We start from the raw sequence: 24426 nt of genomic DNA, 5'->3' as shown, positions 1-24426 counted from the left end.
CACCCCCTGCTCCAAACCAAGTAGCCATGATTGAGAGCTGCTCTTTCCTGTACCCAAATACTGTGACAATATAAAGTTTCTGAGCAGATCAAAATCTGGTGAAAAGGGAATGAACAATTGCATTTCTGGGTAACAGAACGCATAAGTGTGTCCTAGCAAACCCTGCATGACACCACGTGTATTATTCACAGAGAAGTGCAGCAATCTGGGGTTTACCCTATTTTGGGTATCAACTCTCCTATCAATGACCCTTCTAGGGGAAGGTGTGTTGCCTCTGAGATTTTTCTAGTTCACAAATTTTCCACCCAATTTAGATCATAAATCATAGTAAAAGAGAGAAGGCACACTGGGTCTTTAGGGGAGAGACTTCTTACAATTGCCATTGTCCTAAAAACAATAATTTTCTTTTGTACCAACACTATAGCATTTTGAAAGATTAATCTGTTTAACTTCTCCCTATGAATTAGGGTATAGAGTTATGTGGTCCAAGTACATCCCTATCAATTGGAAATTAATCTTTGAGCAATAATCTAAGTAAACAGCTCCCTCTGATGGGGACTTTTATCTTAGAGCACACTCAAGTCAATTTAAAAGAAAAAAAAATGCTGTAGGTAAGGAATATCCCAGGAGGACTTTAATAATATTTTTTCTTCTTTCTTTCCAAGTTTTTATTTAATTTCCAGTTAGTTAACATATAGTTACTCACAGTAAACATACAGTAAATTTAGTTTCAGGTATAGAATTTAGTGACTCAATACTTACATACAACACCTGGTGCTTATCACAACAAGTGCCCTCCTTAATCCCCATCAACTAACCAGCCTCCCTGCTCACCTCCCCTCTGGTAACCATCAGTTTGTTCTCTGTAATTAAGAATCTGTTTCTTGGTTGTCCTCTTTTTTTTTTCCTGCTAAGTTCATTTGTTTTGTTTCTTAAATTCCACATATGAGTGAATATTTTTAAAAGTCAAATTAAGGAGCACCTGGGTGGTTCAGTCTGTTGAGATTCCAACTCTTGATTTCAGCTCAGGTCATGATCTCATGGTTCATGGGATCGAGCCCCCCATCAGGCTAATAGTGCAGAGCCTGCTTGGGATTCTCCCCCTCTCTCTCTGCCCCTCCTCTGTTCACACACACACAGTCTCTCTCTCTTTCTCTCAAAATAAGTAGATAAACTCAAAAAAATAAAAGTCAAATTAAGATCCTTGCTATATACATATTAGTCTCACTTTTAAAACTACAAAATACTACATACATTTTAATATGGTGGAAGAAAATTTTGGCAACTCTTTTGCATTCTCCTTTCACTTCTCTTTATCTCAATGTGAGGAGAATTTGAATTCATTTCAAGATTTATTGAGATGGAATTGACATATAGTACTGTGTAGCTTTAAGGTGTACAATGTGTTTATTTGATAAATGAATATTGCCATATGATTACCACAGCCGTATTAACTAACACCTTCATCAAGTTACATAATTACCATATCCTTTTTGTGGTGAGAATTTTTAAGACCTACTTTCTCAGTAAATGGCAAGTGTGCGGCATACATATAATGGAATATTATTCAGCCATGAGAAATAACAAAACTAGGCCATTTACAACACCATAGATGGTCCAAGAGGAAATTTCTTAAGTGAAATAAATCAGGCAGAGAAAGACAAATACTACATGATATCACTTGTATGTGGAATCTAAAAAATCCAGACTTGGGGCATCTGGGTGGCTCTGTCAGTTAAGCATCCAACTCTTGATTTCAGCTCATGATTTCAGGGTCATGAGTTGGAGCCCCAAGTCAGGCTCTGCACTGACAGCTCAGAGCCTGCTTGAGATTCTTTCTCTCCCTCTCTCTCCCTGCTCCTTTCCCACACCCACACACACTCTCTCTCAAAATAAATAAATAAACATGTAAAAATAATTTTAAAAATTAAAAATCCAGACTCATAGAAAGAGTAGAAAAGTGGTTACCAGGGGCTGGGAAGGCAGGGTGGGGGGGGGGGGGAAACTGGCTTGTTGTTGAAAGTGATAAACTTTCAGTGAGAAAATGAACAAGTTCTGGAAATCTAATGCAAGGCACTGTGATTATAGATAGTATTTAAATTCTTTAGAGGAGTGTTAGGAGATAAAAGAAGCAGTTGTTCAAAGTGTAGTTAATTCAAGGAGAGAAAAAAAATTAAAGCTGTTCCTTATTCCTCCCCATCTTCAATATTATGGCTCTGGGCAATCAAAATTAATCCATATAGTAGCTTGAAAGCATTCTAAGACCACCCATCCCTTTGTTTTTAACTATTAAGCAGGTGAAATAAAAAGGCCTAAATGCAAATGTAATAAAGAACTCAGACAAGTGACGTGTGAAGGAAAACCAAAGAATTAGAGTATAGAGACAAACTGATTTCATTTAAATTCATGACAGGTGCATATATACATATATTTCCATGAAGAGAATGCAAAAACAACTCTCATACTGATAATCACTGGATTTTCAACATGGATGCCAAGATGTTCTATGGAGAGCCAATAATCTCTTCAACAAAGTAGATGTTGACATTTAGAGAAATGAAATTGGACTCTTATCTCACACAAGAAGCAAAATTAATTCCAAATAAATCATACATATAAATGTAAGAAGTAGTATCATAAAACTCACATAAGAAAATATCTGAGTAAGTCTCTGTGACCTTGGATTAAGGCAGTGGCTTCTTAAATATGACACCTACAGCACATGAGACAAAAGAAAAAAATAGATGAGTTGGAATTCAACAAAATTTATACCACAAAATGAAGTGTATGCACATAATGGAGTATTACTTAGCGAAAAAAGAAAAGAAACAAAGTGACTTTCCAATTTACAATATGGAGGCACTTTGGAAAGAGTAAGCCAAGTAAGAAAAGCTGGTCACAAAAGACCACGTATTGTATTATTCTGTTTGCATGGACTATCCAGAGCATTTAAGATCTATAGAGACAGAAATTAGATTGGGGGTTGCCTAGATTGGGGTGAGGAATAGGAGACTGGCAGCTATGGGAATGGTGGAAAGGTCCCCAAATATGTTGTGGCAATGGTTGCACAACTCTGTGAGTAAAGCATAAACTGTTTAATTTAAATGTGTGAATCATCAATAAAGCTGCTACCAGAAAGATAATACTAACTCTTAAAAAAAAAAAGGATGAAAAGAAGTAATCAAAACATTTTGGGGGTGCCTGGGTGGCTCAGTTGGTTAAGCATCTGACTTTGGCTCAGGTCATGATCTCACGGTTTGTGAGTTCGAGCCCCACGTTGGGCTCTGTGCTGACAGCTCAGAGCCTGGAGCCTGCTTCGGATTCTGTGTCTCCCTCTCTCTCTCTACCCCTCCCCGACTCGTGCTCTGTCTGTCTCTAAAAAATAAATTAAAATGTTCAAAAAATTTTAAAAAAGAAATACCTTTCAAAAAATATATTACATGCACACACACAGTCTCCTATACATATGTAATTTTCACATTATGACACAGGGGATCATGTCATGTTTTAAAACAAATCACTTCATTTTCCTTTTTTTCTTAGCACTTTTCCTGTCTTGGCTCCCTTCCATCACTCAGTTATTCCTGTGTATAACCTAGCACACACCTTACCATATTGTCCTACTTGCTCACATAACCAAATACATTTCTAAGCGTTTTTAAATGATTACAAAGTATATGTTTTTCTCTTTTTATTTATTTTTGAAAGAGAGAAAGACAGAGAGCAAGTGTCAATGCGGGGGGGGGGGGGGCAGAGACAGAGTGGAGAGAGAGAGAAAGAGAATCCCAAGCAGGATTTGCATGGAGTTTATGTACCTTGCCCCAAGGTACATAATTTTAAATCTCTTGTTTTTGTCATTTGATGATACTTCATTAATTCATTACTATTTCCCCAATATTCTGCTGTGGGTATATTATAACTTACCCAATCATTTCATCTTAGTATAACTTCACTATTTTTCCAGATTTTCCACTATAAGCAATGTTAAAATAATCATAATTATTTGTGCCTGTGCTTGATATACCAGTACTTTTACCTCAGTAAAACAATTTTGTAGAATATCATCTTTCAGTTTGATATCAGATGGCTTTCCTAGAGACTATAATAATTCATGTCTCCCCAGGCAATGGAGGCATCCCCTGAGAAATAGCTACAAATATCTGGGCTCCAGACCAGTGTATGAGATCCTTTCTAAAAGATACTGGCGGGCTGTAGCAAGGCAGAGGGAGAGGACAGAGAGAGGCTCCCTAGCCTACATTCCCTGAGATGACCTCCATAGGCTTCTGGAAGTGTGCCAGACCAGAAGCCTGCCCCTCAGGCCAACACTCAAGGGAAAGCAAAAAAGCTTCTTTCTCAGAAAGACTGAGGGTATATTTCCATGTGCTCTCTGTGCAGTGCCCTTCATGTGGTAGTCTGCCAAGAACTACCAACTGACTCTCCAGTTGTTGCAATCCCATGGGATCCAGGGATGCAAGCTCCCTTGACCTCCAGAGCCAGGCAATCAAAAGGCATCCCCTGGGCTGCAGCCACAAAACTCGGGCATCAGGTCTGTGTAAAAGCTTTCCTCCTGGAGATACTGGCTCTGTGGAGTATGGGAGAATAAAAGTGTGAAGAAGACACCTGCCAAGGAGGGGGAAAAATTAAAGAAAAAAAAAAGGTTAGTATTAAACAAAAAAAAAAAGAAAAGATGGCACTCGACAGCTTTATCAAAGCAGAGGGAGAATGCAAAAATGGCACCCACTGAGTAAAAAAAAATGGCGACCACCAGGTTTAGCAAAATAGAGGGAGAGCACAAAAATGGCACCCACCTAGCACCTCAATCCCCACAGAATACCCCAACACAGCCCTGGCTCTTAATCTGATGATCAACATTAGCAAATGAATGTCTTTCAGATGTAGTCTTGGCACTTTTTAAATGGCTGCATCTGCACTGGGCCCTGAGGTGAGTGAATTGCACATACGCCCTCTAAGAAATGTTTCTCAGTTCACTATAGCCTTTGGGTCTCATGGACATGAGCTCCATTGGTTTTAAAAGCGAGATGTTTGGGGCCTCACCTCTCACCTGCAGGTCTTAAAAGCTGGGGTGTCTGAGGTGGGGTATGAACACTCTGCTTCTCAGGGAGAGGTGTGAGTTTGCCAGGGGTTCACAGCAAGACCACATCTCAGCTTCTCCTTCCCTCCTCTGTGTGGCCCTTTTCTTGTTTGCCAATGTGAAGGAGCTGCTCAGCCAGTTTTCAAATCTTTCTCAGAGGAAACTGTTCCATATATAGCTGTAGATTTGGTGGGTCTGCAGGAGGAGGTGCGTTCAGGATCTTCCTAAATTGATATCTTTGACCACCTCTCCTGAATCTGTACACCTTAAACTTACATAGTGCTACATATCAATTATATCTCAATAAAGCTGAAAAAATGGGGGGGGGGGATACTCTTTAGTTAAATAACATATTTCTATTTTGAAATGAGAGAAAAATCATGGCCATAAATCTGGTTGGGTTTTAGAAGGTACATAGCACAACTCCCTATTAAAGTATCCCAATATGCCAATATTTTCATGAAACTTATTACAGATAGAGGTACAAGAAAAAAAAACAAGTATGGTTTGTTTTTTTAAACATTCCTTCCTCATTTTGGTGAAGTCACTCATAACCTTATTTATCTCAGAAAGTTAAATTTTTGAAAAAATATATTTTTAATATGAAATTTATTGTCAAGTTGGTTCCATACAACACCCAGTCCTCATCCCAAAAGATACCCTGCTCAATGCCCATCACCCACTTTCCCCTCCCCCTCACCCCCCATCAACACTCAGTTTATTCTCAGTTTTTAAGTTCTTATGGTTTGGCAAAATATATTCTAAGTGTAGATATAGATCTGATCATATGGTTGTCAATTAAAATAATAACAACAGTTCCACATCAGTGCTAAGTGGGGGGAAAAAGTAAAATTAAGCAATGACGTAGAGATGGAAATTCAGTTTATTGGTAAAAAACAGATATAGTTAAACTTAGTGGTGTCTGAGTAAAAATCAAATTCAAAATCATGTTTCTTATCTTTTCATTGCATAGCTTCCAAAGTTTTTACTAATGCTTATTTATTTAAATAGAATATTTTATTTTAAGAAAACTCTTACTTAAACCTGAAGAACCAGTATTTACTAAAAGCTGTCAAATAATTCTAATGTGCAAGGAAAAATTAACCTGAAAGAATTAAATCATGAAGCCCCCAGATTAAAACTCAAGTAAGCTGACCTCACACACTAGACTCCTATGACACTATGACCATATGGCAGCATCATACCACTAATTTAGCTCAGCCACTAATTTAGCTAAAGAATATTAGTTGAGCATCCATGAGGTAGTAGAAATTGAGAATATAACAGTTAACAAAGTAATGCTACATCCTTAAAATCTTGTACTTCAGTAAGGCATACGGATATTTCCAGATAGAGATGCCCAGAACATTCTATAGTTGGGAGCTTAGACTCTTCAATCAAGTATCCATTCATTGATGCTCACTCAACTTAAATATAAAACTGGCTAACACATTTAGATTGTTTTAGATTGACTGGTTTGAGTTTAGACACCAATGCTATTTTTGAATGATAAGCACATCAATTGGTTTTATGTATGTGTGTGCATATTTAAATATAAATGTATATTTGTACATGGACTTGTGCATGGACATGTCAGCACATGAATGTCTGGCAACTCTGCAAATGTCAGGACTACATCTAGCTGGTCCCATAAGAATGAAAGTGGACATCTGTCTCCAGGGCATCTAAGACAACAAGTCTTGTATCCGTACAGATTGACCGACAGCAGTAGGTTTCCTCCCTGAACAAACAAGATCAGTTTCTTTTTTCTTAATTTTAATTCCAGTATAGTTAACATACAGCATTATATTAGTTCCAAGTGTACAATAGAGTTATTCAACAATTCTATACATTATTTGCTGCTCATCAAGATAAGTGTACTCTTAATCCCTTTCACCTATTTCACCCCTTCCCCCACCCACCTCCCCTCTGGTAACCATCTGTTTGTTGTCTATAGTTAAGAGTTTTGTTTTGGGGATTGTTGCTTGATCTCTGTGTTTTCTTTTTTAAATTCTACATATAAGTGAAATCATATGGTATTTGTCTTTCTCTGTCTTATTTGCTTAATCTCTAGAGCCACCCATGGCATGGCAAATGGCAAGATTTCATTCTTTTTTATGGCTGAATAATATTCCCTTGTATATATGACATATCTTCCTTATCCACTCATCTATCGATGGACACTTGGGCTGCTTCCATAATTTGACTATTGTAAATAATACTGCTATAAACTTAGAGATACGTGTATCTTTTCAAATTAGTATTTTCACATTCTTTGAGTAAATACTCAGTAGCATAATTATCAGATCATATAAGACCAGTTTCACAAGACCCTCAGATTGCTAGATCAGCTCAATCCGCTATCCTCACTGAGTATGTATCTACACTACTTAGAGTTCTGAGAAAAGTCGTATTTAACTCCATTTTCTTTTTGTGCCTAGAACACAGCTGGTGGCATTAAAATATGGTTTTGTTTTCCCATACTTTTTGAGTATGTTCTTGTTTTATGCAAAAACCCACTCATTTTATGGGGAAAAATCCACTTCCAATTTCACTTTTTTATTGAGATTGACATATGAATGTAAAAAACTTTTATAATACAATGTGATACATACAATACTACAATAAACACCAATGAGATGCCAGCCAAGAAGGGAATCATCACTTAGTATTAAAGAGTCAAAAAATATTCCTAGGAAGGTAGGACCAATGCATAATACCAATGGGAAGTAGCAATTCCAGGCAGGGGAAAAGAATGGGACAGGGTCAAAATTGCATCAATTACAGAACAAATGTTCTGAGGTGTGAAAGATAATTTTTAACTCTGCTCTATTTAATCCACAGTTGCTTATCACGTATTTAGAATCCTATCACAGTTAACAATTTCCATTATTAGCTATAATTCCAAACTTATTTCACTATGCAATGATAAACAATTCATTGGTGCAAATACCTATAACTTAAGCTTTTTTTGGGATCGAAGTGAGGGTTTTAGAAATTTAGGGACTAATTAAGTGGGGTGTGTGTGTGTGTGTGTGTGCGCGCGCACACACACACACACACGTCAGGCTATCAGAAAGCTCTTGCCTGAGTAATGAAGGAGGAAATGAAAAGATATCACTGAATCTCTGCCTCAGTAGACTACTAATTTGGGAAATTCAATCTATAGATTCAAGTCAGAGTTCTGTCCAAAAAAATGTTACTCTTTATACATTTCCCAAATTCAGTATCAGTGATGTTCTGATCACTGATGTTCTTGACCTTTTTTTTTTTAAACATAACTGTCCCTTTAGTTCTAGTTTTTCATGTTTCTTTTACCTTTATTTTTCCTAGCAGCAACGGCCAAAGCATTCATTTTAACCACCTTTTCATCATCACATGTCACTGTCACTTTAAGAAATCAACTAATTTATTTTGAACCCATGGCGCCTTTCTAACACTGTGATCTACTTATAGAAAGAAAAAAGCCCAAAAAACTACATTAGGAGTATATACACACAAAGACTGAGGATCAACAATTTATTCAGTGTTTACTTAACTGAGTATCAGGTCTCTCTTGATCTCCAGGAACAGTGCTTATCTAGACAGGTGAGATTATAAAATCCTGTCATCCAACATGCTAGACTCAACACAAAATTACTTACTGTTGAATCACTTCTGAACTTAAGTCACAATTGTGATACCTGATTCTGATGCAATCATTATCTCTTGTAGTACTTCCAATGACTGAGGCAGTCTTTTCTCTATGCCTAAGTATTGCTATATTTCTATATTTTCAAATGGTTTTCATTACCAATATAAAATATAATGCTTAAAGAAGTTCTTTAAGAAAAGACTTTATGAAAAAAATGGACAGGATTTGGAAAATGAAATGATATAAAACGGAATGAGGGCTACACTCTCTTTATTATACCATTAGCTTAAGCATAATGATGCATAACATACTACAAATCTATAAAACGGGATTTTACATTGACTTTCCTCCTTCTACAAACAGTGGTGAAATTCTTCATCAGGTTAGTGGAGAGAACGTTCTCTGCCCTGGACTCGTCTATATTGTTCTGTAAGTGTTATCCTACATATGGTGGTCCTTTTCTATGGGAGCCATTCTATATTCTGAGGGTTGTTCCCATTTACTTGGGTCTTTATGCTCAATCTTTGCTTATGGATTAGCTTAATGTTCCGTTTATGGAGAGCTATAATCAACATTTTGGAAACTTAATTTATTGTGAAATTTATACACTTTATAAAATTACACTTTACCAATTATTAGAAAATTAGCAGCTTATAATCACTAGTGGATACAAGAATAGATTATTGCCAGCACACCAGAGTGCTCTTTGTGACCTGTTAGATGGTTGCTCCAACCATTTTTTCATTCTCTATCATGACTATTGCAATCTTCTCCTGTCATCACATTACAGCTGTATTATCTAAGTAGGGCCTCATCATCATCTGCATCCAGCCCACAGAAGGTCAAAGAGAATATGGAAAAGGTAAACTTTTCCCCAGAATGGTGTCCATTTTGTCTAGAATTCATTCATATCTCACATTTCACCGCAAGGAAAAAAGGGAAATGTATGTTCTAGAATAAGAGGTGAACAGCTAGCAAACTCTGCTGCAAGGGGCTAATCACGTTGATGTTTATCAGAATCCAGCATGTGAAGATTAAATAACATGTTGAATGTAAGAATTTACTGGCACTTAGTAAACACCCAAATATAGTTTATTACAAGCTATCTTATATGTTCTCACTTACTGTATAAATCTGTATCAAATGAGAACTTAGTCACCCTTTCTAAATTAGACAAAAGGTCTGTCAAATATAAAATGTGAAAGATAACTTTCTAGGCATTTTTCTTATTTGAATATTTTCCTTCTATTTGTGCTCAGAGGCATTTTTATCCACTAACCATTGTTCAAGTTTCACTGATTTTTTTAAAGTATGGCAAATATTGTGTAATAATAATAATAATAATAATAATAATAATTTTTTTTACCTCCAATAGATTTTGAATCAAAACACCAAATACCGAGCCTTATTTCTACCATGTATTAATTGTGACTTGGAATAAGCCATGAACATCCCTGAGTAGTAGTCTCATCATCTATGAAATGGGAACTGGATCCTCTCCCCCATTTACCTCAAAGTTCTTCCCTGAGGAACACAGAGACTGACAGATATAACACGCAGGGAACACAGCAACAGCACACTCTTCCTAAGAGCAAGTGTAAAACCCTGCATATACTTTTATTTTTCAAGTGGGTCTATTCAACCTTACATCAGAGAGACACTTTATTTTATTTTATTTTTAACGTTTATTCATTTTTGAGACAGAGAAAGACAGAGCATGAATGGGGGAAGGTAAGAGAGAGAGGGAGACACAGAATCGGAAACAGGCTCCAGGCTCTGAGCTGTCAGCACAGAGCCCGACGCGGGGCTCGAACTCACGGAGCATGAGATCATCACCTGAGCCGAAGTCGGACGCCCAACCGACTGAGCCACCCAGGCGCCCCAGAGAGACACTTTAAACAGCATAGGTGATTCCACCAGCTATCCTACCTACTGAGGAAAATGAGAATCTCTGCCTCTGAATTTAAAACTTCCCACCCTGAGACTTTAATGTTTATTTTATTTTATTTTATTTTATTTTATTTTATTTTATTTTATTTTATTTTTGAGAGAGACAGAGACAGACAGAGACAGAGTGTGAGCAGGGGAGGGGCGGAGAGAGGGGGAGACACAGAATCTGAAGCAGGCCCCAGGCTCCAAGCTGTCAGCACAGAGCCTGATGCAGGGCTCAACTCACGGACCGCGAGATCATGACCTGAGCGGAAGTTGGACGCTTAACCAACTGAGCCACCCAGACGCCCCAAGACTTTAATGTTTAAACATGCATTATTTTGTATAACAAATTCTTGCATATAAAACAACTACTACATCTAATGCTAGGCTGAATATACAGTGAAATATCCCAATGTTAAAGAGGAAAATCAACTGTGTTAGACTTGTGGAAGAACACCATGTCTGCCCCCAACATAAACATTTGCTGACATAATTTTCAGGAGTAATGTTGACCATATAAGATCAATTTTAGAATCTCTCCGTGTGTACAGTGTAACTCTACTTTGTATGTGAAAATCTATGTTTATATTGGTCTTTCACATAGCTTATTTGTTTGTCATATATATCACATTTCCAAACATTGCCAGGGACTTAGCAGGTAAAAAAAAAGCTGGGCTTTTTTTTTTTTCTAATATAAACAAATGAATGATTTATGCAATAACCATTTCCTTTTCCTGGATTCAGCAAGTACTTCCAACACAGTCCTGCCTCTCTGGAGGTGGACCCAGGAACCACGTACCTAAATGTTCTTGCAAAGATTAAAAGTGGGTTCCTGATAATGAGCGATGTTGAGCATCTTTCATATGTCTGTTAGCCATCTGGCCGTCTTCTTTGGAAGTGTCTATTCATGTCTTCTACCCATTTCTTCACTGTATTATTTATTTTTGGGGTGTTGAGTTTGATAGGTTCGTTATAGATTTTGGATACCAATCCTTTATCCAATATGCCATTTGCAAATGTCTTCTCCCATTCCCTCGGTTGCCTTTTAGTTTTGTTGATTGTTTCCTTTGCTGTGGAGAAGTTTTTATCTTGATGAGGTTTCAATACTTCATTTTTGCTTTTATTTCTCTTGCCTCCAGAGACATGTCAAGTAAGAAGTTGCTGCAGCCAAGGTCAAAGAGGTTGCCATCTATTTTCTCCTGTGGGATTTAGATGGCTTCCTGTCCACATTTAGGTATTTCATCCATTTTGAATTTACTTTTGTGTCTGGTGTAAGAAAGTGGTCCAGTTTCATTCTTCTCCATGTCACTGTCCAGTTTTCCAAACACCATTTGCTAAAGAAATTCTTTCTTCCATTGGATATTTTTTCTGCTTTATCAAAGATTAGTTGGCCATACATTTGTGAGTCCATTCTGGGTTCTTTATTCTACTCCACTGACCTATGTGTCTGTTTTTGTGCCAGCACCACACTGTCTTGATAATTAAAGCTTTATAATACAGCTTAAAGTCTGGAATTGTGATGCCTTCAGCTTTGGTTTTCTTTTTTAACATTCCTTTGGCTATTCAGGTCTTTTCTGATTCCACACAAATTTTAAGATTGCTTGTTTTAGCTCTGTGAAGAATACTGGTGTTATTTCGATAGGGATTGCATTGAATGTGTAGATTGCTTTGGGTAGTATCAACATTTTAACAATATTTGTTCCTCTGATCCATGAGCATAGAATGTTTTTCCATTTTTTTGTCTTTTTCAATTTCTTTCATAAGCTTTCTATAGTTTTCAGCGACAGATCTTTTATCTCTTGGTTAGGTTTATTCCTAGGTATTTTATGGGTTTTGGTGCAGTTGTAAATGGGATTGATTCCTTGATTTCTCTTTATGCTGCTTCATTATTGGTGTATAGAAATGCAACCAATTTCTGTGTATTGGTTTTATATCCTGCGACTTTGCTGAATTCATGGATCAGTTCTAGCAGTTTTTTGGTGGAGTCTTTTGGGTTTTCCATGTAGAGTACCATGTCATCTGTGAAGAGTGAAAGTCTGACTTCTTCCTTGCTAATTTGAATGCCTTTTACTTCTTTTTGTTGTCTAATTGTTGAGGCTAGGACTTCCAGTACTATGTTGAACACCTGGTGAGTGTGGATATCCCGGTTGTGTTCCTGATCTTAGTTTTTAGCTAAGATCTTTAGCTAAGATCCTGATCTTAGCTCTCAGTTTTTCCCCATTGAGGATGACATTAGTCAAAATACAAATTAAAACCACAATGAGATATCACATCACACCTGTCAAATGGCTAAAATGAACAACTCAGGAAACAAGAGATGTTGGTGAGGATGTGGAGAGAGGGAAACTCTTTTGCATTGCTGATGGAAATGCAAACTGGTGCAGCCACTCTGGAAAACAGTATGGAGGTTCCTCAAAAAATTGAAAATAGAACTACCCTACAACCCAGCAATTGCACTACTAGGAATTTATCCAAAGGATACAAAAATGCTCATTTAAAGTGGCACATATACTCCAATGTTTATGGCAGCACTACCAACAAGAGCCAAATTATGGAAAGAACCAAAATGTTCATTGACTGATGAATGGATAAAGAAGATGTGGCATATATATACAGTGGAATGCTGCATGGCAATGAAAAAGAATGAAATCTTGCCATTTGTAGCAACGTGGATGAAACTAGAGGGTATTATGCTAAGTGAAATAAGTCAGTCAGAGAAAGACAGATATCCTATGATTTCACTCACATGTGGAATTTGAGAAACACAACAGATGAACATAAGGGAAGAGAAGGAAAAATAAGATAAAAATAAGAGAGGGGAGCAAACCATAAGAGACTCTTAACAATAGAGAACAAACTGAGGGTTGCTGGAGGGGAGGTGAGTGGGGAAGATGGGCCAGATGGGTGATGCGGATTAAGGGGGAATTTGTTGTGTTGAGCACTGTGTGTGGTATGTAAGTGATGAATCACTGGGTTCCACTCCTGAAACCAATATCACACTGTATGTTATCTAATTGGAATTTAAATAAAACCTTGAAGGTGAATAAAATAGAAAATATTTAAATTGTCATTTGATTCATCAAATTGAAGATTTTTAGAGTAGCAATTTTTTGCTTTTTCTAATAATAATGATCATCATCATCATCATCATCATCATCCAATATCCTTCCAGAAAAAACATTGTCACAATTTGGCTTATTCACCTAATCTTTCTTTTAATTGTCATTGCTCTATCAGCTGCAACTCAAGGTTTTCGTACGTAAAAATCCAGATGAAAGTATATGGAAGCCCATAAAAACAGGAGTGATTTAGTTGCCCCCAAGTCCTCTAACCCTGTGGATTTAACTTTAAAAAATATATCAAATAACTTATGCTTTCACTACCCTCTCATCTCCATATTTTTAGGGCCATCAAGAAAGGAGAGAGTCATGGGTAGGGGCTTTCATTATCCATCATTTTTCTTTCTAAATTCCTTTCTTCCTAATTTGAACTCAAATTACCTCTTACTATTTTATCACCTGAAACTGCTGCCCTCACTCTACCTGGTTCCCCAAATGTGCCTACAGCTTTTCCATCTGCATTCCTAAAACACTACTAATATATGGACATTATGCATTATAGTTCTATGAAAGGCATATGAAACTGAAATATGTTACGGTTCTCTACAGAATAGGATATAAAATCAAACTGAAACGTGGATCCTAATTTTCATAACCACTCCCCACAATAAATAAGAGACTTCATTCATACTTGTTGCCCATGTGTCTTGTTGAGTCCTGACCTACTGACAAAATTCTGTGCTCCTTTCTTTTCCGGGCCTATTCTCTGAATTACAAACACTTGCAAGCGTTGCAAATTCAGGGTTTTTTTTTCTTTTCAGTTTGCAGAAAAATAACCTCCCTATTTGAGCCAAACATCTTTCTAATATACTAGCTCCCAAGGCATTCTCTCTCCCAACAAAAAGAACCATCAAAGTGTTTTTTGAAAGAGAATATGAAAAAAAGTAATACCCACACCGAGAGAAATTCATGAATCATCTTGGAACAAAGCACAGTTAATTTTCAAATTTGCAATGTTTTCTCATAGTCCGTGCTTACTGAAACAAAAACAGAATAAAGTAGAGCAAAATAGGCTACAAATAGTAGACTTGAAATCAGAAGGCTTTGATTTGACAAAGCTATGTGACTTTAGGTAAATCTAGCTACTCTGAGCTTCACTTTCCCATGCATACAATAAATATATTTTGAGGATCACTGATGTGTTGGTTTGGCTGTTCAAAGGTCAAAGAGAAAAGCCTGCCAAAAGACACTTTATACTTGATGTTTACATATGCAAAATGGATTAACCTTGATTGCCTTTGTGGAATCTTCAATCCCAGGACTTAAAGGAGACCTATACTTGCCAATTGGAAGATGGAACACTGGGAATACAGTGTTTGATACAAGTTTCTAATGCCAAGTGGCAGATATATCAAAACTTTCCCCTATTCAGAGTTTTTCTCAGAGCAAGTTTAATGTCTTTGTTTCTCAAGCTGTAAATGAATGGGTTCATCAAGGGAACTATACTGGTATAAAAGACAGAAGAGATTTTCCCCTCATCCATAGACCCAGCAGAAGATGGTTTAAGATACATAAATGCACCTGATCCAAAGAACAAGGAAACAGCAATTATGTGGGAACTGCAGGTGCTGAACGCTTTGGACCTGCCCTCAGTGGAACTGATGCGGAGGATGCTGGAGAGGATGCAACCATAAGACACAAAGATGGTGACACTGGGCACAATCACATTGATTCCCACCACAATGAAAACCACCAGTTCATTTACATAGGTGCTTGTGCAGGAAAGCTGGAGCACAGGGAGGATGTCACACAAATAATGGTTGATGGTGTTTGCATTGCAGAAGGTCAGTCTCAGCATGCATCCTGTGTGGGCCATAGCACCCAAAAATGCCATCAAATATGAACCAAGCATAAGGCTGGAACACGCTTTAGGGGACATGACAACATTATACAAAAGTGGGTTGCAGATGGCCACATAGCGATCATAGGCCATTGATGTCAGCACATAACCTTCAGAAATACCAAAAAAACTGAAAAGGTAAAGCTGGGCCATGCATCCCCTATAGGAGATGATATTCTTCTTTGATGTGAAGTTAAATAGCATTTTGGGTGTAAACACAGAAGAATAACAGAAGTCTATGAAGGACAAATTGGAGAGGAAAAAGTACATGGGGGTGTGTAGATGTGAATTCAGCCCAATTAGAGTTATCAAGCCCAAATTTCCCAATGCAGTAACCACATACATGACTAGAAACAGGCAGAACAGGGGGAGCTGGAGATCTGGTAGGTCTGTTAGCCCCACCAGAATGAATTCAGTCACAGAAGAAGCATTCCCAGGCACCATTTTACTCTAAGTGAACCTGTGGACACAGGAGGAAAATGTTACACAGAAAAATTCAATTTTTCTCACCATATAGCCTCTCATGAGAATTGGGTATGTACAAAGAATATCTGAGACTAGCCTAATCTGGACCCACAGATCTGCTTTACCATTATCGTGAACCTAGTGACTTGGGCATTCCCTCATTAGAGTCTTTATAAACTCATAAGCACAGAGCATCAAAACTGAGCTGACAGCATGAAGGCCAATGTTTCCTTATGTCAACATGACTGCTGCATAAAGCAAAGGTTAAGGGAGAAGATTGGACTAGGAGAGAATTGCCTCCTCTGATTTCATTTCTTTGACCACATGACCCCTCCCCTAATCAGTAAAATTGGAGGCAGCAACCCACCAACCTGGTGCTGGCCTCTAATGGGGATTAGACTTGGTGTGGTGAGAATGAAAAACATTGTTTCCAATCCAAATAAAAGCCCAGGACTAGGAGAGTTTAAGTTCCTGCTCCATGCCACAAAGTAAAAACCGTAACTTTGGAAGAGTGAGAGTTCCATCCATGGAACTGACCAATACATTGCATCCTTTGAACCCAATAATGTCTCTGAACCTTCCCTGCACCACCATCCCCCCTCCAACAGGTTCTTCTGTCAATTTCACTTGAGTCTGAGGACTGCAAAATCTGGAATGAAAGTGGCATATCTTAGATCCCTGGACTTCCATCACAAAAGGAGGACATTAATATAAATGGAATTCAGAAACTCACCTTCTCTAGGCAAGAAAACCTTGGTTCTTCCCTACCATTATTACCCTTGTGGTTCTGAAAGGGAAGCTTTAGTCTCTGAGACTTTGCTCCCTTTGGTTCTATGAGGATGGAGACCACTCTTAATTTCTGATGTGCTCTGGAAATCTTTCTGAACTACGGAATAGAATTTCTGATTTTGCGTCCTCTCAAGCAGCAGACAAAAATAAACAGCCTTTCTTATTATCATTTTTGCCACTTAACGCAAGTGTAAGGATATAATGTACCCAGTTATAAACAGGGCAGACACTTACTCAGTCTCTCCCACAGGGAATAGTTTCTAGGTGTAATAGGGTATTGAGGGGATTGTATTTACACAAAGGACCATAACGTGTCTCCAATGCTGTAGGGACTCAAAATTTTACCAAAGTTTTCCCTCCACTGTAGGGAATGGACATCTCCCAAAGAGGGGCAAAGAATAAATTCCCATTTCCCATTAAACAAGATGGCAGAAGAGGAAGCCCTAGACCTCATACCCTCCATGAATACACTGATTCGAAAACATTTCATGTACAGATTGCTTTTGTGGGAAATCCAGATACTAGTTAAGGCAGTCCTGCTCCCAGTTAAAGCATGAAACTGGTCACACTGAAACTGGTAGGGAAGGTCAAGAGATCCTCTTGTCCTATACTTATCCTTGCACAGCACCTTCAAATTGGGACAAAACCCCCAAGTTCCTGGCTTCTCCGAGGGGAGGGAAAGAAGTGCACCACGTGTCCAATGCCCCAGGTTTTATTAGCTGTGTCCCGAAGACTGGCTTCTAGAGAGTCTCTGTCAGAAAGCAGAGGGAATACAGGACACAGCACACTTCAGCTGCCTGGGGTGAGAGAGAGTAAAGACGGTGGTTTGCCTTGGAAGTCACCGTAGCTCCTCCCCCTGGCTCAGCACAGACCAAGCAATTGAAAAGCCCTTTCTTACAGCTTCTTTCTGGTGAGGGAAAATGGGCGCAAGGTGTTCAATAACACAATTTATCTGTGAGCTGCCTGAGGAACTAGCTTCAGTCTTGCATGTTTTAGAGCACAGATGGGACCTGGCACACTATGGATGTCTTTGTTGGTGGGGAGAGGAGGTCACCAGGAACAAAGAAAGAGGATAGGACTGCACAAACTTTGAGAGGCCTCCAGAGTCTCTGACCAGGCTTATTGGTGGTGCCCTCTCCAGTTCAAGGCCAGTCCATGAGTATTAGGCCAAATGGGTGTTTGTCTAATGTGCAGACACTAGTGCAGAGAGTCAATGAAAATGAAGACAAGTTGAAACACTTTCCAAAAAGGAATAAGAGTAATCTCCACAAACTGACTCTAATGGAATGAAAATATGTGATATACCTGACAGAGAATTGAAAATAACTGTCATCAAGATGCTCACTGTAGTCAGAGAACAAAACACAAACCAAGAGGAAATCTGAACAAGAGACAGAAAAAAGTATTAAACAGAAATCATGGAGCTGAAGAATACAATAACAGCACTGAAAAATTCACTGGAGGGACTCCAGAGCAAACTAGACCAAGCAAAAGAAGGAATCACTGAATTGGATAAAAGGCCACTGGAAATTATTCCATGAGAGGGTGAAATGAAAAAAGAATGAAACATAGTGAAGGAAGCATGAGGCACTTATTGGATGCTACCATGTGGACCAATATGTACATTTTAGAAACCTCAGCAGGACAGTGAGAAAGGATCAGAAAGCACATTTGGAGAAAAAAAAGGCTGAAAAGTTCCCATCATAGCAATTTCCCGATACTATGACCTATTTATAGAAAAATAAGTCCCATAAAAATTGCATTATGAGTATACATATACAAATACCATGGGTTAACTACTTATCCACTCTCCATTTTACTTAACGGAGCTAATCTGACTTCCACCTGCATAGTCAGATCTATACCAACTTCCAGGAACAATGCTTATCCAGGCAGGTGAGATATAAAATGCTCTAACCCAATATTCTGGGACTCAACACAAACTTACTGACTACTGGATCACCTCTAAACTTGGTGATATCTGGTTCTGATTCAATGGTTATGTTTTATAATACCTCTGGTGATTGAAGCAGTCTTTTCTCTATGCCTAAATATATCAATTTTTCTATATTCCCAAATCATTATATTCACATAGTTGTCGAACATAATGCTTGAAGAACTTCTTTAAGAAGAGGTACCTGGGTTGGCTCAGTCTGTTAGGCATCCGACTTCATGACCTCACAGCTCAGGTCATGATCTTACAGTTCGTGAGTTCAAGCCCCGCATTGGGCTCTGTGCTGACAGCTCAGAGCCTGGAGCCTGCTTCAGATTCTGTGTCTCCCTCTCTCTCTCTGCCCCTCCCCCATTTGTGCTCTGTCTCTCAAAACTAAATAAACGTTAAAAAAATTAAAAAAAAAAGAATGGGGTGCCTGGGTGGCTCAGTTGGTTGAGTGTCCAACATCGGCCCAGGTCCTGATCTTGCACTCCATGAGTTCGAGCCTCATGTCAAGCTCTGTGCTGGCAGCTAAGAGCCTGCAGCCTGCTTTGGATTTTGTGTCTCCCTATCTCTCTCTCTCTCTCTCTGCTCATGCTCTGTCTCTCTCTCTCTGTCAAAAATAAATAAACATTAAAAATTTTTTAAAAAGAGGCACCTGGGTGGTTCAGTCGGTTAAGCGTTCGACTTTGGCTCAAGTCATGATCTTGCGGTTCTTGAGTTTGAACCCTGTGTCAGGCTCTGTGCTGACAGCTCTGAGCCTCAAGCCTGCTTCAGATTCTGTGTCTCCCTCTCTCTTTGTCCCTCCCCGGTTCACACTCTGTCTCTTTCTTTCTCAAAAATAAACATAATTTTTTTTTTAATATTTTAAAAAAGTTCTTTAAGAAAAGACTTTATCAAGAATGTAGAAAGGGTGAAGAAAATTAAATTATATAATGTTATGAGAACTATATCCTCTTTACATTAACCTAATGACATATACCTACTACAAACCTATACGATGGGGTTCTATGTTGACTTTGCTCCTCCCACAGACACTGCTGGAAATTCCTCATTAGGTGTAGTAAAAGGATTCTCTCTTCCCTGGACTGGTTTAGCGTCCTCCATACATTACTTCTGCTGGTTTCTTCTGTGCGAGCCATGCTGTGCTTAGAAGGCTGTTTCCTCCACCTGTGACTTTATTCTGAGTCCTGATTAGTTTAAATTTTAATTTCAGTAGAGGCATAATCAAAGTTTTCAGCCTTAATTTATTGTTAAAGTTAACATAAATACATATATCAAAGTCTACAAAATATACACTTCAACCATCATAAAATGAACAGCTTTTAATGACCATGAAGATCTATAAATAGACAATTCCTGCCTTCCAGAGCCCGTGTGCACCCCTACAGTCTCCCATTCTCCATCATGATACCGCTACAATCATGCGGGAGCATTTGTTCCCAGCTTCGTCACTTAAGTGGGGCCTCATGCATTCCACATCCAGCCAGCAGAAGGAAAAGAAAACATGGAAATGATTATTATAGTCTACCCTTAGGTGTTTCCATTTATCATGCAGGCCAGTATAAAATAAGAATATATTCACACATTCTAAATTAAGCGATAGAACTTGCAAATATGAAATGTCAAAGATATTTTTCGACATTTTTTCTTAGTTTAGGATTTTGCTTTTATTTGTGTTCTGAGCCTTTTTAGTCACTAAAACCATTTTCATGTTTCACTGATATTTAAAAGTACAGTATATTAATAATAATAATAATGATAATAGTACCTTGATATACTTAGAATCAAAACACCATTCCTCGTCACAGCTTTACCACTTGAAAGTTGTAATTTGAGGGTGCCCGGGGTGGCTCAGTTGTTAAGCACCAGACTTCGGCTTAGGTCATGATCTCATGGGTTTGTGAGTTCAAGTTCCACATTGGGTGAGCTCCAGCCCCACTTCAGGTGAACACAAGCCCTACTTTGGGTGAGCCCGCTTCTCTCTCTTTCTCTCTTTCTCTGCCCCTCATTGGATTCTCTCTCTCTGCCCCTTGCTCACTTGCTCACTTGCTCTCTCTCTCAAAAAAAAAGAAAAGAAAAGAAAAGAAAAGGTTGTAATTTGAGACAAATCATGAACAAGTCTGAGCATCGGTTTCTTAACCTGTGAAATGAAAACTAAGATTCCCTCTCTTCTTTATCTCACATTACTTCCCTTCGGAATACTTAAACTGACAGACGTGACAGTGCAGAAAAAACTAAAACACGTTAAGAGCAATCGTAACACCCTGCACATCTCTATGAATATTTGAAGTGGGTTAATTTAACTTTACAGCAGAGAGAGGATTTCAGAGCCCCTATGATTCCACCAGCCACTAGTCACTGAGAAAGATGAATGTCTCTGTCTCAGCGTGTAAAATTTCTGTGTATGAGATTAATGTTTAAAGGTACAGATTTTGCATAACAAAACCCCACATATCAACCAACTGCTGTTCAGCTGATAATAAACTGAAATGCTGATAATAAACTGAAATGTCCCAATGCACGAGAGCAAAACCAACTCTGCCAGACTCAGAGAAAATACCAGGTTCGTCCCCCAACATGGACATCGATTCAACAAAATCTATTTATTTATTTATTTATTTATTTATTTATTTATTTATTTAACATTCATTTATTTTTCAGAGAGAGAGAAAGAGACAGAGTGCAAGCGAGGGAGGGACACAGAGAGAAAGACACAGCATCTGAAGCAGGCTCCAAGCTCTGAACTGTCAGCACAGAGCCTGACATGGGGCTCAAAATCATGAACTGCGAGATCATGACCTGAGCCGAAGTCAGATGCTCAACGAACTGAGCCACCCAGGCGCCCCCAAAATCAATTTTAAGAAGTAATTTTAAGACTGATTTTAGAATCCATCTACTCTGTCGTATTATGATAATATACATTTATATCTATCTCTTACCATGCCTTATTTATGTATGTGACATATAGCCCAATGCCATACATTGCTAGGTACTTAGAGGTACAAGATGCTGTGTGTGTGTGTGCACGCAAGTGTGTGTGTGTGTGTGTGTGTGTGTGTGTGTATTTCCATGAACAAGAAAGTGATTAAAGCAATAATCATTTCCTTTTACTAGATTCAGCAAGTACTTCCTGCTTATCCTTCGCAGCAGCTGGAACCAGGAACCATCTACCCGAAAGTAGTTTGCATATCATACAATCAGTGTTAGGCAGTGATCTCATAAAATATAAGACTCCAAGATTCTGTGTGTGTAGGGAGGGGGGTGTGCTTAGGGTGCACTGTAAAGAGGAGTGGAAAACTAGGTTCAATAAATGTAGGTGTTCAGCAATTCAAAGGACATGGAACTCAGAACCCCTTGTACTTCTGGTTTGCATGACACCTTAACCACAGCTTACCCCGATCATGCTCATTCCAGACCTGGTCCTGAGCAACAATACCAGCTCACGTACAGAAAGTTTAGATTAAACAAAGGCAGAATGTAATCAACGTCGCTTCTGGTCCTGAACTAGGAGGATCATTTTCTGTTATTGCCCAGAAAGCTCAAGCTTTCATACTGATTTAGAGATGGCTCTGTCCTAGTACACAGGTCCAGACAAATCCCATGCTTTACCTGCTTGACTCCTAGCTGTGACAATTTGATACGAGACTCATACTTTCTCTCCTAACTTCTTTTATGGCTGTTCACATAACACGAAAAAGCAAAAACCATAAGGGATAACTCTATGTTGTGCATGTAACACCCCTAACTTGGCTCTCCTTTTGAAAAAAGGAAAATCCATACACAGTTCTTAAATCACTAACCAGAAAGTTGTCAGCTTTTACTAAAGCTTTGTCAATCTTACCTTTATAAATGTCTTAATAGCTTTTATAACAATTTTAATAAACTTTTCCCCAAACAACCTGAAAAAAATGGGGCCTAGCTCAAAAGAAAGCTTATCTTTTCGGCAGTAAAAAATTATCATTTCTGAAAGTCTTTGTCTGCAACTGAAGCAGATTTCCCTTGTATTTTAAGGCTTCTCAAATGAAATATTAGTGACCAGGTTTAACACATACTTTTAGCTACCTCAAATAGTGATAAGAGACATAACAATATGAACACACCTTTGCAATGTCTATAGGGATTCCTGACTAGCACAGACATTATTTACATACTGACACACTTTTTTCAATAAGGAATACAATTTCATCAAAATAGACAATAAGTAAAAGAAAAGCAAAAATTAAAAAAAAACAGTGAAAACCAACCATTTTCTATAAATACTACTTGGTAAGTGAAAATCAAGCATGTTGATATGGAGGTCAGGGCATGTGGTGTGAGAGGTCATGTAAAATCATAAGTCAGTGGCTATCTGGTGAGAGATGATAACTACATTTATCATGGTGAGCATTTTGTACAGTATATAAATGTCAGATCACTACGTTGTATGTGTGAAACTAGTGTAATATTTATGCTAACTATACTTTAAAGATCAATTAATTCTTCTTTGTAATAAATTGGCTTCCAGAAAAAAATTAATTTTTAAAATAAATAAGTGAACCACAGTCAAGGTTTTTGCGATGTGAAACATCTAAAAAAAAGACAAGCTAACAAACCAGTTATGCTAAATTTCACAATACCTAAATATTTATTTTTTTAATGTAAATTCAAGTTAGTTAACATACAGTGAAGTCTTGGCTTCAGGAGTAGAACCCAATGATTCATCTCTTATATATGACACCCAGTGCTCATCCTGAAAAGTGTGCTTCTTAAAGCCCATCACTCATTTAACCCATTGCCCCACTCACCACCCCTCCAGCAACCCTCAGTTTGTTCTCTGTACTTAAGAGTCTCTAATGGTTTGCCTCCCTCTCTGTTTTTATGTTGTTTTTCCTCCCTTTCCCTATATTTATCTGTTTTGTTTCTCAAATTCCACAAATGAGTGATATCATATGATACCTGTCTTTGACTGACTTATTTCGCTTACCATATTACCCTCTAGTTCCATCCACATTGTTGCAAATGGTAAGATTTCATTATTTTTCATTGCCAAGTAGTATTCCATTGTATACACACACGCGCGCACACACACACACATCTTCTTTATCCATTCATCAGTCGATGGACATCACAATATCTAAATCTTGAGCGAATATTAGAAAAATGGTATAAAAGTAATATTATTAAAGTTATCTTAGAAATGTTTAAATTATCACTTGATTAAGAGGTTTTTGTTTGTATCAAGATTTTATTCAAATTCTAGTTAGTTAATATATAGCGTAATATTGGATTCAGAAGTGAAATTTAGGATTAAAAGTTTTTAAAGTAGTCATCTTTTTGTGTTGTCTCAAAAGAAAAATAAGCCAACATCCTATTCCAGAAAAGAAATTGTCACAACTTGGTTTATTCACCGCGTGTTTCTTTTAAGTTGTCATTGCTTTCCCAGCTGCAGTTTCAGGGTTTTGTATCTTAAACTCCATATGGGAGTAGCATATGGAAACCAACAAAAACAGGAGTGATTTAGCTGTTCCCGAGTCTTGTAGCTCTGTGAGTTTTCCTGTTTAAATATCAAGTGACTTTCACTTTTATCCTATCCAGAGAAATCCTGAGGTCTCCATAACATTCCTAGAGCTTCCAGAAAGG

General features: G+C 38.0%; 1 protein-coding gene across 1 annotated transcript; it reads right to left on the bottom strand.

Annotated features, from left to right (window-relative positions):
• Positions 1-14932: 14932 nt before the first annotated feature.
• LOC106976620 (olfactory receptor 145-like) lies at positions 14933-16090 on the bottom strand. The gene has a single exon (XM_015074045.3). It carries the CDS (start codon positions 16059-16061, stop codon positions 15129-15131), a length of 933 nt encoding a protein of 310 aa, XP_014929531.2. The 5' UTR covers positions 16062-16090; the 3' UTR covers positions 14933-15128.
• Between the last annotated feature and the right edge of the window lie 8336 nt (positions 16091-24426).

This window comes from Acinonyx jubatus, chromosome D1 (assembly GCF_027475565.1).
Source record: "Acinonyx jubatus isolate Ajub_Pintada_27869175 chromosome D1, VMU_Ajub_asm_v1.0, whole genome shotgun sequence".
In the NCBI taxonomy this organism is placed as follows: domain Eukaryota; kingdom Metazoa; phylum Chordata; class Mammalia; order Carnivora; family Felidae; genus Acinonyx; species Acinonyx jubatus.
Note: the sequence above shows the minus strand (reverse complement) of the source record. Positions and strands in the feature narration are given on the sequence as shown.